This window comes from Acanthopagrus latus, chromosome 7 (genome assembly GCF_904848185.1).
Source record: "Acanthopagrus latus isolate v.2019 chromosome 7, fAcaLat1.1, whole genome shotgun sequence".
Taxonomy (NCBI): domain Eukaryota; kingdom Metazoa; phylum Chordata; class Actinopteri; order Spariformes; family Sparidae; genus Acanthopagrus; species Acanthopagrus latus.
Genome location: NC_051045.1, coordinates 3577137 through 3597418, shown reverse-complemented (window position 1 = coordinate 3597418; position 20282 = coordinate 3577137). Strand labels below are relative to the sequence as shown.

Below are 20282 nucleotides of genomic sequence, written 5' to 3'. Positions count from 1 at the left end.
CAAATAACTAAAATAAACTGATATCTTATAATTATAATTTAGCTCTTTTTTTCTCCACTGATAACTTAGTATATTAAACAATATGATGTATTGTCTTACCATATCAAAACAAAAAAAGACAACGCATGTTAAAGCAAGACCTTTGCATTATTAATTATTTTCTATGTTTACTGTATGTCCACTGCTATTTAGGCCTACTGTTATTCAAAAGGCAAACATGATATGGACTATAAAATGCACCATATAACTCACAAACTGTGATTAATGCATATTAAAATGTATATTTAATCTGTAGTATTTTTTTTTCATTTCATCTGCTTAAAAAGTACATTTACTTAAGGATGCTGATGATTGCAATTTTGCCAGTACTGCTACATTTTGTAAAAGCAAAGATTCTTGCCATTCAAGAAACATTAAAATTCAGAAATTAAATTCCCTCACATTCATCACTGAAACCTTGCACCGGGCATTAACCATTTGTAACTCTAAAGTGCAAAGTATTCTTAAAGAATTGGCAAAGATAAAGAAAACCACCATTGTATTGTTCCTACAGCTAAGAAAATCTTACTGCACATGCAAACACTCTTATAACCCATTCAGGTAGAAAGCTGTAACACACTGAACCACACTCCTTCTTTCTTGGCTGAACAGTAAGTCTTTTTTTTTTTTTTAAATTAAGGAAATCAATTTGATATTTGGCTGAGTAAAAGTATCGCAAGGCGTTAACGTTCCTAGGCAACATGAGATTATTTTAAGTCGACTTAATAATAGTCCAATTAAGATCCTATTTTTTGCAAATACACTTTATCTAACTTGGAAACTGCAGCAGAAGCATTGTCAAGCCATGAAGGGAACAGTCACAACAGTGAATAAGGAGGAAACACAAAATACTCTCAGAGTATTATAAGCACATTAAACTGAAAGTATAAAAAAAAAAAACAGATTGACAAAACTGTGGTGAATTCACACATGAATCACCCACAAATGCAGTATAGTTGTGGCGTCATCGGCAAAGGCCATAGCTACAACTTTATTTTGATAAGAACCGTTTGTCCATGGAACATCAGAAATGACCCTCTTTATGGACACACAACAGCGTGAGCATCAACGCCACACAAGAGGAAATGACATCAGATTTTAAGCCCATCTTTGTGATTATCAATAAGAAACATGACACGATGATTGTCCCAAACATTGTTGCAACTACAAGTCCATAGCAAAGTAATTTTTGGCGTTCCCTAGACAACTAATTCTGATGAAAATAAGGTTATAGATTATCTTTTTCAGTCAGAATCTTCTATATGTTTACAGAGCTGCTCATATAGTACAAATACTACGCGAATACAAAACAAATGAGCAGCTAGAATGTTAAAAACATCTGTGGTGGAAAAAGCATGTTATGAAATATCAGCGTTAACGTCAGTCGCAAGTGACAAATATGTGACAAAAATCAATGTGACTCAATGCACTGCCACTTACTATATTTAGAGGGGTATCCTATAAAATTACTTGTATAAAAGTTCAAATGTTTTTAAATATTACATGTTATCATCACTGTATTATTATCGCTATGTATGATAAAAGGACCATGCAGTTTTCACTTAGTACCCAGCACACATACGTACTGTACACTTATACAGTCTCAAAATACAATAACTCATTTTTTTAAACTCTTTCATAAACACTCACAAATTTCATTTCCGCTCTTTTCTCAAAAAGTTCATATTCTCTCAACCGTGCTGGAGTTTAGCTTGTATTTACAACACAATCTGAATCTGTGCTGCTGTTTGAAATGTTCAACTTGTGGCGAAACCTCCCAAAACGAGGTGGCTATTGAACCTGGAAGACATTGATCTTGCTCGTGTTTTTCAACGTCTGTCGCCGGTTGCAGAACCAAACTCGCACAACCTCCCGGTCATAGTTTAGCTCTCGTGCAATTTCTGTAATCTCTTGGCCTGTTGGCAATGCATTCTTCTCAAAGTAGGAGTTGAGAACTTCTATTGCCTGCGGCGTGAAACTAGTGCGCCGCTTGCGTTTTTTGGATGGTTCGCCGCCAACAAACTCCATCAGATTCTGCTGGCCTTTCTGGTTCCAGTGCTCGGCCTCAGCCAGCCACTTCTCCAACACCGGCTTCAGCTTCTGAGCACTCTTCGGGGTGATATCCAGTTTTTCAAACCTGCGGTACAAAAGAAAGTCCAGTCTGAGCCATTTAATGACAATATACTCTGTATGAACTCTATCTCAGAATCAATCCTATGAATTCACATAGACCCAACGGAAATTAAAAAGTGACTGAGATGTTTTGGGTACTTTTCTCTTTATTTTACTTCATGTGCTTACTTACCTCCATATAAGGACAACTCCATCGCATTTGTGTAAAGGAATACTTTTACATTTTGGGAACTACGCCTGCTCTACTTTAAGAGACAGACAATAAGATACTTTTGGTAAATATGAAACTACAGCCTGTAACCAGTTAACTGTTTCCAACTCATGTGATCCAAACATTTCCAATAACTCCGGAGCAGTGTAAAGTCCAAAAGTCAAAACTGACTGACAGTCAAAGACGTATATTCTGATTCAATCCATATTTGTGTGTGTTTAGCCTTTTAAAATAAAAACATTATCACCTCACTTTAAAGACTGACTGAGGGAGTCACACACGTTTTAACAGAGCAGTCTAATAGTTTGAGTTACATTTATACAAGAAAGCTGATGTATTAACCAGGAGAGGAGAAACTAAATTAATCCAGTGAATCACTTAATTCAATTTGAACATTTTACTCCATGGTGGTGACATCATAAACTACGACGACAGAAGTTCAAAGCGTTAATCGAAAATCTGGATAGAAGCTTCAAATAAAAAAATTTAAAAAAGACTTTTCATCGCAGTCCTAATATGCTTAGTGGAGTGAATGAATCAAAGTGACATGACTGCTCTCGGATAATGACAGTAGATGAGTAGATGTTAGCATGACTGCCTTCACTACATTCATGTTTTAGAATTGTATGAATTTGTGAGATTTAATTTAATTTGTGTGCAAGGAAATCAGGTCAGCACATACACATTTGAAACTGTATACACCCTGTCGTTGTTCAATCACTGATACTTAATAAATAGATTTTGTTCCTCATAATACATTACTGAAGGAAGCTTCCATATGCAGGGTAGCATCAGCTGGGGAGTCACTTACCTGCAAATAGCAGACTGGCTGTAGGCCGGACCCTCGGTCGCAGTCAGAGCCTGTCCTACTTGTGTCTGAGTAAGCCCCAAGGAGAGCCGGCGGATCTTGAAATTCTTGGCAAACTCGCGAATTTCCTCCAGATTAATGCCTTCCTCACCGCTGACGACCTGCTGGGGTTCTACAATTGAGAAGAATCTGGTTAAAAATATCTACCTACTTAAAATGGATCTATGTTTAGATACATGAAGCAGGTGTACGCACTGCTGACAAGCTGGCCCACTTTGGCTATGTCTCCACAGGTGATGGGTACGGTGGAGGAGAGGGTGGTGGCAGTCTTCAGTACAGACGGCTGCGGGGCGATGACAACCGGTGACTGAGTGGCAGTTGTTACCAAAGCCTGAAAGAAAACAGATCAAATGTATTCTCAGATGTGAACTGCAGAGACGCAAATGTCTCAAGAAATGCATCATGCATAAATACCTTCAGAAATACTTGTGAACATCCACACTGATGAACAATAACGTTCTGAAAAACAGCAGCACCGAGCATGCGCTGCACGCTCCAGCAGTGTCTGCTGCTTTGGAAACTGGATATCAATGTTATGGCTGTATGTTGTACTGAGAGGCAAAAACAGAAAATCCCCAGAAGGATATGGTTTCATGAAATTCTTTAAAGATTTGAGGAGTTAGAAGAGTCCAAAACTCTGTTAACACAATTTTAATTCATACATTTTTGTATGAGTCTACACCAGTTATCCTGTTGATTGCTGTAAAGGACATCGAAACAAACTTCAGAGACCCCATCAGCACCAAAGAGTGTTTGGCAGTATGTCTCAGGTAAAGTTACATTTTTTGTATGTAATTTGCAGCCTAGTATACATTTAATAAACTGCATAATTAACAAAGACTGAGTAATTGAAGTAGACCATCTAAAAAGTGTCTTCTAAATATCATCAACTAGCTTAAATTAAAAAAAAGTTGGATACAGAATCCATTACTAAACGCACTCCCTCAAGAAAATGACCCTGAAATAAAGATAAGTGAACACGAGAAACCATTTCTGTGTTTGTGACGTATATTGTGCAAGCCAACGTACAAAAATAAGCGTTAATGGCACAATTAATGTCTCTCACCGTTCGCGACAATACACTTTTTCTGAAACAAAGGTCCGATAAGGGAAGAGAGGGGACTCTCCCTTTCTATTAACCAAGTCTAATCAAAGATCAAACCGTAATGTTCGGTCTGCTCTAACGTGTAAAAGTGTGTAAGATAAAGTGTAAATGCAGACAGACGATATTCAGACAGGTCTCTGTTGTCTACCTGCGTGTTAGGTTTGCTGAGTGTCGGAGGAGCACTGGCTTTGGTCAGAACTGCAGCAGAGGTTGCAACCGCTGTAGGACCGTTCCCCACAGTGGCGATGATCTGGCCCTGGGTGTTGAGAAGCAGCTGTGGGGTGACAGTCTGGACCTGGAGACCCTGGAGCCCCTGGAGTCCCTGGAGCCCCTGGAGCCCCTGGAGCCCCTGGAGACCCTGCAGACCCTGGAGTCCCTGTAGACCCTGGAGAGGGAGGGTGGATGTCGCAGCCCCTCCAGCCAGAGATGCTGGGTTCACCAACAGCGGGAGGGTTCCTATGACCTGTAGATATTATTGGAGTTGAAGACAATAAACACACACATACATAAAAGTAACTGAATGTAACCTCAGTCATAGTTTTTTCGCTTTCCAACATCAACAACCTGGCATGGAAGTGTTTCTGCTTCTTAGAAATAAATACGTCCTATTAGCAGTTTACTAAAAATCATGTCTGTCAAGATTAAACACCACACTATTAACTCCAATGAGCAGCAATAATGGTGAAATTGTGTACTGGAACTGTTTGAGAGGACAAGTCAGTTTTCAGGGAAATGGTCTTATGCTTCACTGACTTGAATTAACACTGTTGATTGATGTTCTCTGGAGGCTCCGGCTTTTATTCCCAAAACAGAAACACAACACAAAAACATTCTGATAGTCCTTGGAGAGAATGTGATTACCACTTGCTATGCATCAACACGAACACCTGCAAGAAGTGGCACTATATGTAAATTGTACAAATGAGTGTATAAGGACACTAATATCTGTACATTACTTGTTTTAACACCTCTCCTGTTTTGTAATGAGGTCTGTTATGTCTCTCTTGGCTTATGATCCACTGCTACAAAGACAGAGAGGACATGTTTATCTTCTTAAACCCATCTTCGCTTTTGCTGGAAGTATAAAGTAGAGTGTGGGGGTTGGCACACAAGACGGAGATTAAAGTCGCTGCAGTTTATTGGACTCACCTGTCCCTGGGCATTTGTGATGATTTGGCTGGTGATACCAGCCATGTTGGACATTGCACTGGTGATGATAGGAGTGGAGGTGAGGGAACTGAGAAACTGAGGCTGAGCGCCCAGTGAAGCAGCATTGATCTGCAGAGAAATTCAAAACGTGTTAAAACCGCAGGAGATATAAACAGTACAGAATCTATGAGCTGATGGCATTCTTGGAGCAGCATTCTTACAATGGCAGGATTGATTGAGAGTCCTGCTGTCTGGAGTGCTGCTACAGATATGTTGGACGGAGACACGGTTGTGGTGGCCGAGGTCACCTGGGCTGCCGCCATCTGAGCAGCGGTGGCCTGTGCGCTGGTCACCTGTGTTGGCTGAGACGTCACCTGCTGCACAGCGGCCTGCACTGGCTGTATGGAAGCTGCTTGAGGCTGGAACATCGTCTGTGCATTTGTGTGCAGCTGGGGCTGGACCGAGTTCAGGACTGTAGCAGCTGAGGAAAATAATGCAAGACTGAAGACATTTTGCTTTACTACCACGCATCGTGCTTGGAGCTAAATGCTTCTGTCAGTACACTAAGCAGCTCCAAATCACAATGTGAACATGCTTGTTTAGCACACTTGCATGCTAACACTTGTCACAAAAGTAAAGTTACCAGATCACTAAAGTTAATACAGTTCATCCTCATGAGAACGTGAATGTCTAGACCAAATTTCATTACAATCGAAAAGCAGTTGAGACATTTCACTTAAAATCACTAGCATGAACATCGAGATGGTGAGGGGTCATTAGGATTCTTCCTGTGAAAGTCTGCACAAACTTAAAAAAAAAAGCCACACTCTAGAAAAATCCAGTTATTGTCCATTTTAGAAGATCACAATTTTGAAGTCAGCAACTGTGATCTAGCCAAAATAGAGCTGTTAGATTGTGTTTGTGTTGTACCTTGGAGGCCAGCAAAGGGCAGTTTGAGGAGGTTTCCGGCCGCATTAGCTGCTGCGAACGCAGGGAGTGTAGCTACATTGGTGGTGGGCAGGGTGAGAACAGCCAGACCGCCCTGGCCACCGATGGAGCCGGCCATACTGAGGGGGATGAGCAGGGGCTGCCCCAGGGATCCTGTCTGGGCCATCATACCCGTCATCAGAGTGGCCAGACTTTCCTGGGTCAGCACCTAATATAGCATGAAAATGAAAACTTCAACATTATTTTGTGACCGGTGATGCTTTTCCAGACTATGTTTTTACCTCATTTATTACATTTGTACTGACATTCTGGTGTTTGTACGGGGCCATTTTTCCTGAGCTGTTTTCCTTTGTTCACGCTATTATTTAGTTGTTTTACTTTTTGTTGTTACAATGTTATGGTCTGAATTTTATCCATTTCCTGGAAAGCTCCAGCCTCGGGTTCTGCATGAAGGTGTTCTGGACCACATTTGTTCTATTTTTCACATTTACAATGCACTGGAGATGTTTGCCTCAGGCAGTGGCTCGAGTAAATCACCTACAGTAGTCTGTGGGTGAAAACAGCGATATCAGTTCACATGAATATTGGGCAAGAAATAATATGTGAACAGGGTAACATGCAACGGGGGTCCTCGTAAATCGAAGGATCTTTTGTTTCTGTCTCATTTTAAATTTCACAGACATTTCCTGCACCAGTGCACCCACAGCTCTTGTTAATTTCCTTCCCTGGTTTCTGATCAAGAAATAATCACGAGACACCTGAGTGTACTCACTGTGTAAATTCACAATCATACCTGTGGACAGCCTTGTACAGTGATGGGCATGGCGGCCTGGTGCTGTGACAGAGAAACGCTGACGGGAACAGCAGGAGTCAAGGTTTGGACAGCAGGGGCCGGAGCCTCTACGGACACCAACTGCTGCTCGCCCAGCACTGCGGGAGCACAGCCAGGGTTCAGTCTCACTGACATTTGAAGTGGTTTTCACAGCTGCGATGAACATTTCTGTGCAACTCTGTCATATATGTATGAATAATAAGTCATCTGCAATCCATCATTATGATTTACCTACTCCCCCTGTGCTCTGGGGCACAGCGAGGCCATCCTGTGCACTGCCATCCTCAGGTTGCTCTGCAGGCTGAGCGGCTCCCTCATCAGCTCTACCGTCTGTCTTCCCATCGGGTACCGATGATGGCAGAGACGCATCGACCTCTACCTCTAGCACACGAATAGTCTCATGACCAGACATCACAATGACCTGCACAGTAGTAAGGAGTAAAAGATGAGATTACATTTTCTAATAGATAAATTAGTTATAATTGTCGTATTTGTTAATGAAACACCTAAGAGCCCAATTACACTTATATCAAAGGATAAGTTCACCCAAAAATGAAAATTCAGTCATTATCTCCTCACACCAGTGCTGATGGAAAATACAGGTGAAGTTTTGTAGTCCATAAAACATTTCTGGAGCTGCGCAGCAAAACAGTGTTGTGGCATTCTCCTAAAATACTATGTCAGTTGTTCAGGAGAGCGCTGCAAAGTTGTTTTGTTGTGAGGCTCCAGAAATGTTTTGTGGTGCACAACATTTCAACCAACTTTCCATCGGCGTGAGGTTGAGTTGATAATAACTCATGTGTGCAGCTGATCTGCTGTTAACAAGGCGTATGATGTGTCTAGTCAGAGAAAAACCTACATGTGAGTACTAAGAAAGGATGATTTAGAACTTGTCATAGACGGCATTCTGCACGGTTTTTAAGAGAGTCTGGGGCTGATTTGTTGCCATCTGTGTTGTTTGTCATCTGGATTATGATTTCTGATACAGGTTCCATTTCAATACCAGGTGAAAAAGGGTTGAAAAAATAAAACATGATGAGTCTCACTTGATCTACCACCTGAGGGGTAACAAAAATATCCAACAGCTACATTTACTATTTATCAAGTTCCCCTTGAACTACATGCAGGGATTTTGACCACAACTTAACCCATAATTCATGGTATGCATAAATGAAAGGCCTAGAGGAGACACAGAGCGAGACAACCTGGGCTGGAGGACAAGGTGCAGAGAGACAAGGCAGGAAGATAGAGGAGGAGGAGGATGCATACCTGGTTGTCTTTGGCAGGGAATGTCAAAGTGCAGGATTTAAATGGCTGAAAAAAGACTTCTGCAGTCAGACAGTGAATGGCTAAGGAGAACAGAGAAGCCGAGCACATGTTAGGACACAATGACCCAAAACAAACACCAAAAAAGAAAAAAAAAAAGAATAAAAAAGAGACAAAAATGAAAAGAGCATGAGTACAACAAAAACACAACGATGAGAGCATCAGCCAACAAGCAGCTCAAGCAATGCTTTCGTCAAGCCTCCCTGCGTACACCCATGAACAGCATTGCTTTTGTTTGCTGACTATGTCTACACAAAACGCTACTAGAGAGAGAAAAAAAACGCAATCAATTATTAAAGCATGGCAGTTTAGAAACCATCACAAGGACAGAGCAGCAGGTATTATCAGGTGATAAAACACAAAAGTGGGTCCTGAGCTCAATAAACTTGCAAGTGGAAGTTAATCGTTATCATTATGACGTGGTATGGATGGAGCAAAACAGGAGCGGAGCACTTGAAGGCAACATGAATTGTCAGGGTTTTGGTTAAGCTCGGTGGGGTCACAGCTGGAAGACATGGTCCTCCGCTGTGCTGTAACAGACAGGTGAGGCGTTACCTGCTCATTGACAGTAAGTGGGGCATCTTTGGCAGGGAGATCCTGGGAGTTCATGGCTCACTGCACCACCACAGGTCACTGTCCTCCTGGCATTCTGGGTAAACAAACATTTGAGTCAACAAACTCTGGAAGATTTGTCTTTTTGATGTCTCACTCCTTCTGGTACTTCAGGGACAAAAATACATAACAGCTTCCATGTTGGTGGCCAGTTTAGGGGCAGATGCTGGTTAAAAAAACAGACCCACCATGCAGAGGACTAGTTTGTTTTTGTTTTTTTATTCGTGGCTATTTCTGTCATTGCAGGACCAGACTATTTTGGAGGGGCCTACTATAAACAGGCCACAGTGTGTTGCACTAAAAGCTGCAGACAAACGTGCCGAAACACGCTGATCGGAGGGGACACGAAGTGGCAGCAAAATCCCCACCGATCAACAAAAAAAAAAAAAGATCCACGACGGTGCATTTGCTACTGCAATGCCCCGCTAGAAATGAGGATCTGTCAAAACTTCAGCGGGGTGTTGATGGGCTCCCCACCCCCACATCCTGCCCAATAAAACTCTCACCGCGTCGGCCACTTTTGGAGACAAGCACTAACCACCAAGCACGGGCGACAGGAATCACCTCGACCCGTGCCTAGAGACCGAATATTATGTATTTCCCTCTCTTTATCATAAATATATAAATTATGCTAATTACGAACATTGCATATTAACCAAAACTCATTTCCTCTCGCCATTTCGCTGCTATGCGCGAACAGCAGGCTACAACAAGACTCCGGTTATTATATTCAACTTACCGCGTAAATGCAGCTTATTTCCTGTAATCCCCCCGCTCTTATATAGAAAAAAGGTCCTTGTCACAGTTTGTTTCAGTCACACATAATTAAAAATTCATCTCAGCTTCCCAGACAGGCGCTGTGACTGCACACAAAAGAGGTATTTGCATTGATAAGGAGGGCTGTGCAATGTTAGGATCTCCTTCTCTCTTAATATTTAATGACGATGCCCTTTCGGCAACAGTTCAGATCATCGGGAATCCTTCACGTGTCTCACAAAATCCTATCTGAGCAGGAAAGTCGGACAAAAATTGCCACAAAATTGGCCTTTTGCACTACGTCATGAACATAATTTATGCAAGGAAAAATCTTGCATTGAAAAATGTCTGCCTCGACTTGAGAGGTGCCATGGTTCTCTTAAAGGGGACGTGCCTCCAGTAAGAGCTGGGCACAACGAGGCACAGACACAGAATAACAGACAAAAACACTCATCTCATACTGCTCTCTGCCCATTACTAGTACTTTTAAACGACAAACGAGCTGTTTGCGTTCATAAATTAATCTAAACTTATAAATAAAAACAAGTGCTCTTGTATTTTTGGAAAGGAAATGGTTTGGTTTTTTAAAGGGCCTGATACGTTTTGTTATAAATCACTGAAAAGCTGAATAAAAACAGCCACATTCAAGGTTTTCCTTTAGTCTGGACTCCCCTCTGCCTAGTGTGACTGTGAAGTAAAGTGTCGCCTGCCGTCTTTATGTGTGTTTTGTTCAACCAAGAACAGCAACACACTGATACAACCTAAGTGTATGAAGGAGAGGTATTTTTAGTATGGCCAGTTTTTATAAATATATATATATATATATATATATATATATATATATATATATATATATATATATATATATATATATAAATATATATATATATATATTATTATTTGTAAATAACAATTCACTGCCAAACTGGTTATAATTAATGTTAATATTAACTTTGTACAATATCATGTTCATATGTATACAGGTGATTTGTTCTATGTATTACCTTTTAATTATAGTGTTTATTTTTATCTAATTTTGTTATTGTTTTTTAAAATGCGACTGTCCTTTGGCTGCTGTGGGTCAATAAAGGAATACTGATTCTGATTCTGAACTTCAACAACAAATGCAGCTGTTTTAATTACAAATGTATAAAAGAAGAAAAAATGTACAGACACTTATTATATGAACACTGTAAATATGCCTACACTGAACAAGTTGGGGACCTATTCATTATATGTCGGTCTGAATCCTGACATAATGAAAGAATCAATTCCATCCAACAGCATCTGGGTGAACCTAGTACCTGTAATTACTCATTTCATGAACATGAACATATGACCTGTGTCAAACAACGTGTTAATTACTTTAAACTGGCCTTTTCACAACAGATATTTTGACTTGCACAAGAAAAAGCACAGGTGTTTCTAATAATAACAATGCCCAGAGCCTAGGAAACTGAGGCACCTGAAGGCAGTGCAGCCATTATTTTCACAATTTACGTATGTGCCTTTCTTAATCTGACATGTCATGAAAAAAGTATATTATAAAACCATAAAGTCAAGACGATACAGGTAATGTGCCCGCAGGCTCACTGTTACACCTGTTTTTCTACCATGACAAGTCAAAATGTCTGCTGTGATGGAGGCCAACTGGGGCGAGCAACACATACAGTAGGGAAAAAAGAAACTATTAAAATTCTTGTGTTGCTAAATCATATTAATAAGACAAAACTAGGACTATAAATTAGACCTGGATTCACTATTGATAGGTATATTAACAGGCACTATCTTTTATAAAGTAGTATGGGCTAATTTGTAGCCGCCCTTCAGTTTCTAATTAAGCTATTTGAGGCTTTTTTCATTATTATATTCTTGTCTACCCTTCCAATGTCTATCTATCTATCTATCTATCTATCTATCTATCTATCTATCTATCTATCTATCTATCTATCAACTGTGACTGTTGATCTTGTTAGCTAGCTAGCTAGCTAGCTAAGGTTAGCAAAGTCAACTATCTAGCTATCTTTTTGTCGATTTTCAGCGTATATTCTCGACATGAACACACCTTTGTCTTGTCCCCTGTGTATTTAACCGTCAGTACGTGTGAACATATGCCTGTCTCATGAGGTTAAATCAGATTATTTAGTGTTTTACAGGAGTCAACAGTTCACCTTCATTCACTCTTGAGCTTCCCTCCGCTTCTCAACTGTAGGGGGCGCGCGCACGCAAAGCCCCGTGCGTCGTTACCACAGATAGAGAACGGCTGACGTCACCACTTCCACAACAACAAGAAGCTGAAAAACAAGGAAGTGAATGATTGTGAAGCCGTAACCAGTTATAAGGCCGTGACAAGACACGCAGAGCTCCGTTAAATCTGATATTCCTCAGTCTCCGGATCAGCCCAGAACAATGAACAACAAAGGTATTTATCCAGACATTTTTTAGGTAATAAGTCAGCTGTTCGCTCTGCGACGCTGACGTTATAACTAAAGATGAAGACCTGCCGTTATGGCTATTTGAAGCGGACTTCACGTTTAGCTACGTATGTGGCAATAAACGGACGCTTTTTTGATGACAGTGTGGCGAACACGTCGAGGTTTTGACATCTAGATTAATTATAAAATACTGTAGCCGTAAATAATGAGCAGTTAAATCTACTGTCACCTTACATAACCCGGTTTTTTTGTTTTTTTTTTTTTTTTGTGGCCAGGTCACATATTCAGTTAGCTAGCTTCACTCAACATAGGCAGATTTAAAGGCGAAGCTGACATGTTGTTTCTGTTTTGGTTACATCCATGAGAATCTGAAATCTGTTTCAAGAATCGTGCGGTCGTTTCTTTACCGTTACTTAAGATTAAACGGTGCAGTAAGTGTATTTTGTACATTATGTATCTTTTTTCAGTTTTTATACGAAGCTACATGCACCGTTTTTGAACACACTCAGATCTTTTGTTGTTAGCCACACATCCATGCACTTGAGCCGTAGGGCTGCAAATAACGGTTATTTCTAATTTACCGGTCAATCAACCGATTTTATTTCCCCCCCTCAACTAATTGCTTAGTTAGCGAATGAATGTCAGGTAAAAGCACATATTGATCATCGCAGGTAAGCGATGCCTTTTAAAGATTGTTTCTTCCGACGAGAATACAAAGAAAACCAGGAAGAAATGGACAAAACTGGAACCAAGTTTTTTTTTCTTCTTCTTGCTTTAGTAATTAGTCGAAAGATTCATCCTTCAATCAATATATTTTTGTGGTGATTAACTAATCTAATCATCAACTAGTATTTCCAGCTCTATATAGATGAATTTTGTTTTATGTGTTGATGTTTTATTAAAAACATTTTTTTTTTAACTGATAAGTCAGTTTTTAAACCCTGGCCCTAAAAAAATAATAATTAACCAACTTCACAGATTCTTATAGGATTTATTGGCATTATTAAAGAACATTGACAGAGCATAAAATAAGTTTAACTTATGGTTTTAATATGTGTCCATATCTGATATTAAAACAATTTAATGCTGTCAATGTGGTATTCTTTGCTTTATCCTTACAGTATATAAAACATATTTGTCTTGCCACCTACCAGATATTGTGTTGGTTCTAAAAAAATGTGAATTTACAACATTGTTTCACAAAAACATCATCACTCACTTTATCTTGGATCTCTATCAGTCACTGTGAAGATTTAAGGATTTGCTTAAAGAAAAAATGTTGTTTTGCAGGTTCATATCCACAGCAGGCTGTGTACCCTCAGCAGAGCACTGCACCTGTATACCCTCCTGCTATGCAAATGTCTCCTCAGGCACCTCCTTACACAGACACACCACCTGCATATTCTGAGGTAACTATTAAATGTATTTGTCATACGATAACTCAATTAATACCCGCAGCAAACAGATGATAACAGTTCTTAAACTTGGCTTTTCTTCTCTGTGTCTGCAGATATACCAGCCCAGATATGTGCTTCCACCTCAGGTGCCTGGTCAGTTGCCACAGATGTCCTCTCCCTACCCTGGTGCTCAGGTGTTCATGCCCATGCAGCCACATATGTCTGTTGGGGCGATGGGTCAGAATGTCCCCATGGCTTACTACCCCATGGGAGCTGTTTACCCCCCTGGTTCAACAGTGATGGTGGATGGCGGCTTTGATGCTGGTGCTCGCTTCACAGCAGGCAGCAGTGTTTCCATCCCAGTGAGTATCCACCGAGTTCAGTGACTTATAAATGTGCAATATATAAGAATTTTCCTTTAAAGCAGAATGGACAACTTTTTTATTTATCTTTAATGCCTCCTAGCATTTGCCTGTGATATTACTGTTGGCAGTTAGATGCAACATGGCTACCACTGGCAGCCTGGCTACTGTCCAAAGCAAAAAAAACAAACATAAGAATCTCAATTTGACCTAGAAGTCCATATTTCACTGCTATGAAAAGTCAGAGTAAAACACCTGCTAAGTATAACACATAGGCACGTTTTTTTTTTAGTTACTGATTTAGTGGTAAGGAAAAGCATATCAACGGGGGAATAGACTTTGACACAACACCACTGCGTTTCTATCACCCTCCCTCTTTGCCTTTTCCAGTGTAGAGTTTTCACAGTTATTCCAGTTCTTCCACCATTACCTAACGATAGCCCCCAGGAAGAAACGGTATCATTCCCTGTTTTGGATTAGTTGTGCAATGACAGACACGTTTCCTATATGAAGTAAAAATCAACGTTCGCTTTTCCAGAAAAAAATCCAGCCCAGTGGTAGACCAGATAGTACAGTAAGCAGTGCCTATAGGGAACCAGTCTATACACTGAGCTAACTAGCTAACAGCAGCTGGAGTTGGCAACAGTAATACTCTGGTCATATGTTGACCTCTATGTGTTTGAAGTATGAATTCTTCTTGTCATCGTAAGGACAGAATACATCAAATTTTAAAATGAATCTGTTTGTATTTGCCTCCTCTAGCCCCCACCTCCTGGACATCCCCCCAACGCAGCTCAGCTGGCTGCCATGCAGGGTGCCAATGTCTTAATGACACAGCGCAAGAATAACTTCTTCCTGGGTGGATCCAGTGGAGGTTATACCATCTGGTAACAGCAAGTCCTCAAGTCCTCCTCCATGCCTAAATCGTGTCCCCGTCCCAAACGAAGCCCCAGTTCTTCCCCCATCCCATATGCCTCCCTCTTCAGGCTGCTTGGCCATGCCACAATACTGATATCACCTAACGGAATGTAATATTTTAGAGCCCTCATTAAAGGTACAGTACTCCACTTCTGACCTAGAGATCAAATTAATGAGGACAAACGGACAAATGCAAATTTTTAATGTTGTAGAATTCATTCCATAATTCTCCATTGGGTCAAACTTCTTTGGTCATTCCAGATCGGACCTCGTTCAGGCATCTGTATTTGCTCATGAGACCTCGTCTCCTTTAATTGAATGGATCACAAATAAGATGTACTTGTATACCTGTAAAGCTACGTAAATGAAATGTTGAAATATCAGACCTGCATCATATAGTTTAGCTGCTTTATGGTAAAAGTGAAATGCATTTACAAAGTTGCAGTGAGAGCGTTAAAAAAAAAAAAATCACCATTTGTCTTTTTTGAAAACTTTTAGTGTAGTTGAATTAATAGATGTGTAACATTTCCATGTAAATACCAGTATGATGATCATGAGAAATAACATCTTGACTATACAAAAAAAAATAAAAGATTAAGCATCTTGGATGCTTTTTAGCTAGAATTGTCTTGTACTTGCACAGTATCCAAAATACCACATCAAATGTGTCGCACAGTGAACTGTCAATCTGACAGATTTGTTGTCTTTAAAATCACTTGTAAATTAAATAAATTAAAAATGAAAGCAAATAATTCAAGAAAAGATTTCATGCAATATCTAAAGTGGTTTACTGTACCTTGTTGGGCAACTTGTAGATGAACATAGTCAAGTGCCAAAGAGCACTGGGGATAGCCCTTATTTAAAGCAAATTAACTTCAGTAAACTTAAAGGAAAGAAATTTAAAGTAAATCCAAATAGTAAGTTGAATGGGAAGGGGTGGTTGGTGTAACATTTTAGCTTTTTTTTGTCTCCTGTTTCTGTTTCACAGTCGGATACCCAGAGTTTATACACTAAATGTTTTACTGTGCAGATTTCAAGAACTACTCTCCATTGTTTCTCTTTGTCTTTCCACACGAGTACCATCTGGTAAAGTATTTATTCACCGTAGGGAAAACGTCACCTTTGTGATAGCATTAGTTTTTAGGCAACATTTTTAAAGGTTGAGGAGACTTTATTGAATATATAAGTGTTTACTTTTTTTTTTTTCTTTCATTACTTCTCCACATGTAAGTGATCTACATGAGTAGTTAGGCTAATAAATTTGTTAGTATAACCAATGAGCTGGTTGTACCAAAGATTTGGTCGACGATGCACTTATGTTTGGTTGTGACCCTGAAATTTAAATTGTCACAATTTAAAAGCAAACATATCATGCAGTTATGAGATTGTTGGTACCTAAACCTTCAGTATCACATGTTAGTTAATGTATTAATGTCACTTTATGTGGGTTAATTGCATCTTTAAGTCGTTGCATACTTTTGCACCTTTGCTATGTAAAAATTTGATTAAATACTTTTTATCTGAGATGCACTGCTAAGCAAATCTGAGTGGTTGCAGATAAGGGGCTACTCTCTCTCTCTCTTTCTCTCTCTCTCTCTCTCTCTCTCTCTCTGTTATTTTTTTTAATTTTTATTCTGTTTTCATGACTTTTTAAAAGAAAGCTGTGAGATTTTTGAACATTTTAAGATAGTAAAATTCATCAAGTTTGAAAGTAACAAGATGTGTCGTGTTGTTCAGTAGCCTGGAAGTGTACGCAAACGTTTTCAGTGAGGCTATATCACTGTCCTCATCACGGTTCATTTAAAACATCGTTTTTGTGCTGGTTTAAAACTTCTTTAAAATATTTACCTTATATGTTGTGTTTCAAACTTAAATAAACTAAATCTAAAACTAGGTAAGTCAGTATAGATACCACGGACATATATGTGTAGATATTCTTCATTTTTGGTGTCTGGTAGCGTCAATGTGTCACTGGGTATCCGACACACCATATCAAGTTTTAACAGCTGTGGCCGCCAGAAAAAACAAAAGCTGTTTCTGTCAACCAACATCGAGCGATTTCAGCCGCATTTTAGTCCGAAAAGAGCAGCTGTCTGGAAATGTGCTTCATTCCATGAGACGAACCTTCTCTCATCAGCTCATACACAAACCTACTTACACCAGGCGTGACTGACGCGTCACTCGTGTTTTTAAAAAAATGGCTCAGTATTCATTTACTCTCACTCATGCTGCCATTTCATACAGCTTTGCTGGGGAAGAGGCCACAGCTATCAAAGCTTTTAAATTATGATTCAAACAAATGTTTCGTTTTACTTTTATTTTTATCCATCTTCTGCTCTGATTGTGTGTAAAGCAGCATGACGGTGGCTTTGTCCCAGCAATATGAAGTACTGTAAATTACAGCTGACCAGTAGATGCTATGCCAACCACAGCCAGCAAATGGATCACCCTTTGTTGAAGGATAATGGACATTTATAGTTCAGGGATTCTCTTTACAATATTTTGTAAAAAATAGATGTATGTACTAAAGTGATGTGGTAGACTTTGGTACACGTTCTATCTTTTAAGATTACTAAAGGAGATGAGTGTCAAAGATGGAATACTTTGAAAAAAAAAAAAGAACTTAGGTGCACTTAACTTTTTTATACTAAACTTAAAATTTAAAATGTAAGTTTAGAATAAAGGTTATTTTGGAAATTTGAAATGCTGCATGTTTGTTTTAATTTTATTCGTATATACAGTCGGGTCCAAAAGTCTTGAGTCCGCTAGTTTAAATACTTCTGTTCTGCATTTGTTTCAAATGTAATAATGTTTTCTTTCCTTAAAAAAATAATCAAATCAACTTAACAAGTTAAGTCAAATGTTACATGTTGTTAAAATGTAGATGAATTTAGGAGCATCTTAGTATTTGGCATGTCCCCCTTTTGCTGAAATGAAAACATGCACTTGAACTGGCACAGACTCCACAAGTTTGTGTGGAACCTGATGACTCATGTTATCGCAGCATGATTTGACCGTATTCCAGCGAGCTTCTTGCGACGTCAGAGGACGCTCGGCTTTCTCAATCTTGGAGTGCCCCCGTAACTGTTGAGTGGAACACGGTCCAATCATGCTGCGATAAACATGAGTCAGGACTGCAGGGACTCTGCAGCCGTGGGATTCCTACAACAACTCAGAAGATTTTCCACAGAATCGAAATAGGTAGTATTCTGCTCGTCAGACCCAGAACATTAACACATTCCCACCCATGTCTGGTTCGGTCGTGTGTCATCTTTAGTTCGGGTTAAGATGAGATGTTTGTGGTGCCGTGTGACGATGCATCAAAAACTGGATTTCTGGCTGAGGAACAAAACATTTATTTCAGCCTTCTTAAGATCATTTTAGGTTGTATTAATGTGTTATGTTTGCTTATTTCTTTCCTCAAAAAAAAAAAAAAGTAAAGAAAGAGACCACTTAATTCTGCAGATTTTCATTCTGGATCACCACTGAAAGATCAGTAGATTCTGTTTGGACCTGCAGGTATTACAAGAACTTGTAGAATCCGTGCCAGCTCAGGTGCATGCCGTCATTAGAGCAAAAGGAGGAGATATTAGGGAAATTCATGTGCATTTTTCACAACTGTTGAGCTGTTACTGTCGTTTGTAATGAAAGTGATGAAAAATTAGCATCGCATTCAAAACAAAGGCAAAACAGAAGTATCTCGACTGGCGGTCTCTTTTGGACTCTACTGTACAATGTTTCCGAACAAGGGGAGGTATTTATTTCAAGACTGCGATCTGAGATAACATCTGGGGTTGTGTGGGTTATTATGATGTTGTGGTTATAACTAAATGTGGTATTTTCCTTGCCAGATTCATCACAGGTAATGGATAGTTTGATAAACCTGGTGGATGCTTCTACTTGCTTAGCCTTCATACCAAAATCCTGAAAGATTTTTTTGTCAGAAGTCATTCTCACCTCAGTATATGTACTGTATGAAAGAACCAATAGTCCCAGCTAAACTATTGTCACTTTGATATAAAAGGTATTGAGTCAAAAATGGATGTTTATTTCTGTCAGAATCACCTAGCATTACACCGAGCTGCCAGTTTATTGCATCAAACGCATTTTGATCCAGCAGCCCATGATAAATCACACCTTAACGAGGCTCAAATTCAGTTTTTGCTGATGGTGTCAGACAAGCTGTGAGTCCGAGCCATGATCATTATTATCAAGCTGTGGTTTGTTCTCTTGTATCGACTAACTGTAGTATTTTATAAGCTAATCATCTCTCAAACGTAGCGTCGACAAAAACTGAACTTCAGCTCAATAATAGCAGGATTTATTGTATGACTGTACAAATTACAGCCAGGTGTGTCTATCAAACACAGTGAGACATGTGCTCTAAAACATTTAGATATCTATGTGCGCTGATCAACGACACAGAATGCATTAAAAGATCGCCGTAAGCAGTCAGGTCGTATCATGACACTTGTGTCCAAACACAAGTTTTATTGTCTTCCATTTTCAAACAGGGAAGTCCTTCAACAGCCATGTATGGCACACAAAACCAGGTATAACAAAAATCCAATACAACAAATAATATCCAGCTGTTCTGTTTTTTTTTAAAAAAAGGATGATATTATTTGAACTAGCTTATACAAATATTGCATCGAAAGGCCATTGTTTTTAAAAGCAAACCAATATAAAAAGGTAACAGCCCCAGAACACGTCTTTTATAAGATTTGTTTCGGGGGAAAAATACAGAATATCTGAATGTAATAACATGAGAAATACTAAAAGCGAATAACGAAAACATGGCTGATAAATAATGTAGCAAACAGGCAAATTTTTAACATTTTGATTGTCACTGAGTTTTCGGTGATCACAGAGCTGTGGCATTTTAAAAATCCCACCACCTGTTTTCACACCTAGCGCCGCTAATCTCAACACACCTGTTGTCCTGTCACCTGCTTCTCATCCATCAATATTCACTCCTACTATAACAATCTTATCTTTGGCATTGCTTGTGCTCCACTGCATTTTTCATAACAAAATCTTCATAACAAAAAGGTTTTGTTTTTTTATTCCCTCTCAGGCCCCAGTGAGTAGCAGACTTCCCTCAAAACACAGATATAGGAAAAAAAAAAAAACAGTCCAACTTCCTCTCAATCTTCCACGGACCCCTTTTTTTTTTCTCCAAGTCTTCACC

The 20282-nt window shown here is 39.4% G+C and overlaps 2 protein-coding genes across 9 annotated transcripts; one reads left to right on the top strand and one right to left on the bottom strand.

The window, feature by feature from the left end:
- Window positions 1-484: 484 nt before the first annotated feature.
- Window positions 485-12277, bottom strand: pou6f1 (POU class 6 homeobox 1). 8 transcript variants are annotated; one of them, XM_037103177.1, is made up of 13 exons: window positions 9963-10481; window positions 9167-9260; window positions 8555-8599; window positions 7517-7706; window positions 7247-7383; window positions 6436-6661; window positions 5727-5986; window positions 5506-5634; window positions 4723-4819; window positions 4505-4659; window positions 3447-3582; window positions 3195-3363; window positions 485-2176 (listed from the first exon to the last, which is right to left on the bottom strand). In XM_037103177.1, exons 2-13 carry the CDS (start codon window positions 9218-9220, stop codon window positions 1831-1833), a joined length of 1944 nt encoding a protein of 647 aa, XP_036959072.1. In that variant the 5' UTR covers window positions 9221-9260; window positions 9963-10481; the 3' UTR covers window positions 485-1830. The 8 variants fall into 8 exon arrangements, with proteins under 8 accessions (XP_036959072.1, XP_036959070.1, XP_036959073.1 ...); XM_037103175.1 differs by lacking the exon at window positions 9963-10481 and adding an exon at window positions 12151-12277 and having other exon boundaries at window positions 4505-4819; XM_037103178.1 differs by lacking the exon at window positions 9963-10481 and adding an exon at window positions 12151-12204 and having other exon boundaries at window positions 4505-4819; window positions 8555-8634.
- Window positions 12268-19130, top strand: dazap2 (DAZ associated protein 2). Its single transcript, XM_037103181.1, has 4 exons — window positions 12268-12401; window positions 13705-13823; window positions 13925-14173; window positions 14936-19130. The coding sequence occupies exons 1-4, from the start codon at window positions 12389-12391 to the stop codon at window positions 15062-15064; spliced, it is 510 nt and encodes a 169-aa protein (XP_036959076.1). The 5' UTR covers window positions 12268-12388; the 3' UTR covers window positions 15065-19130.
- The last annotated feature ends 1152 nt before the right edge of the window (window positions 19131-20282 follow it).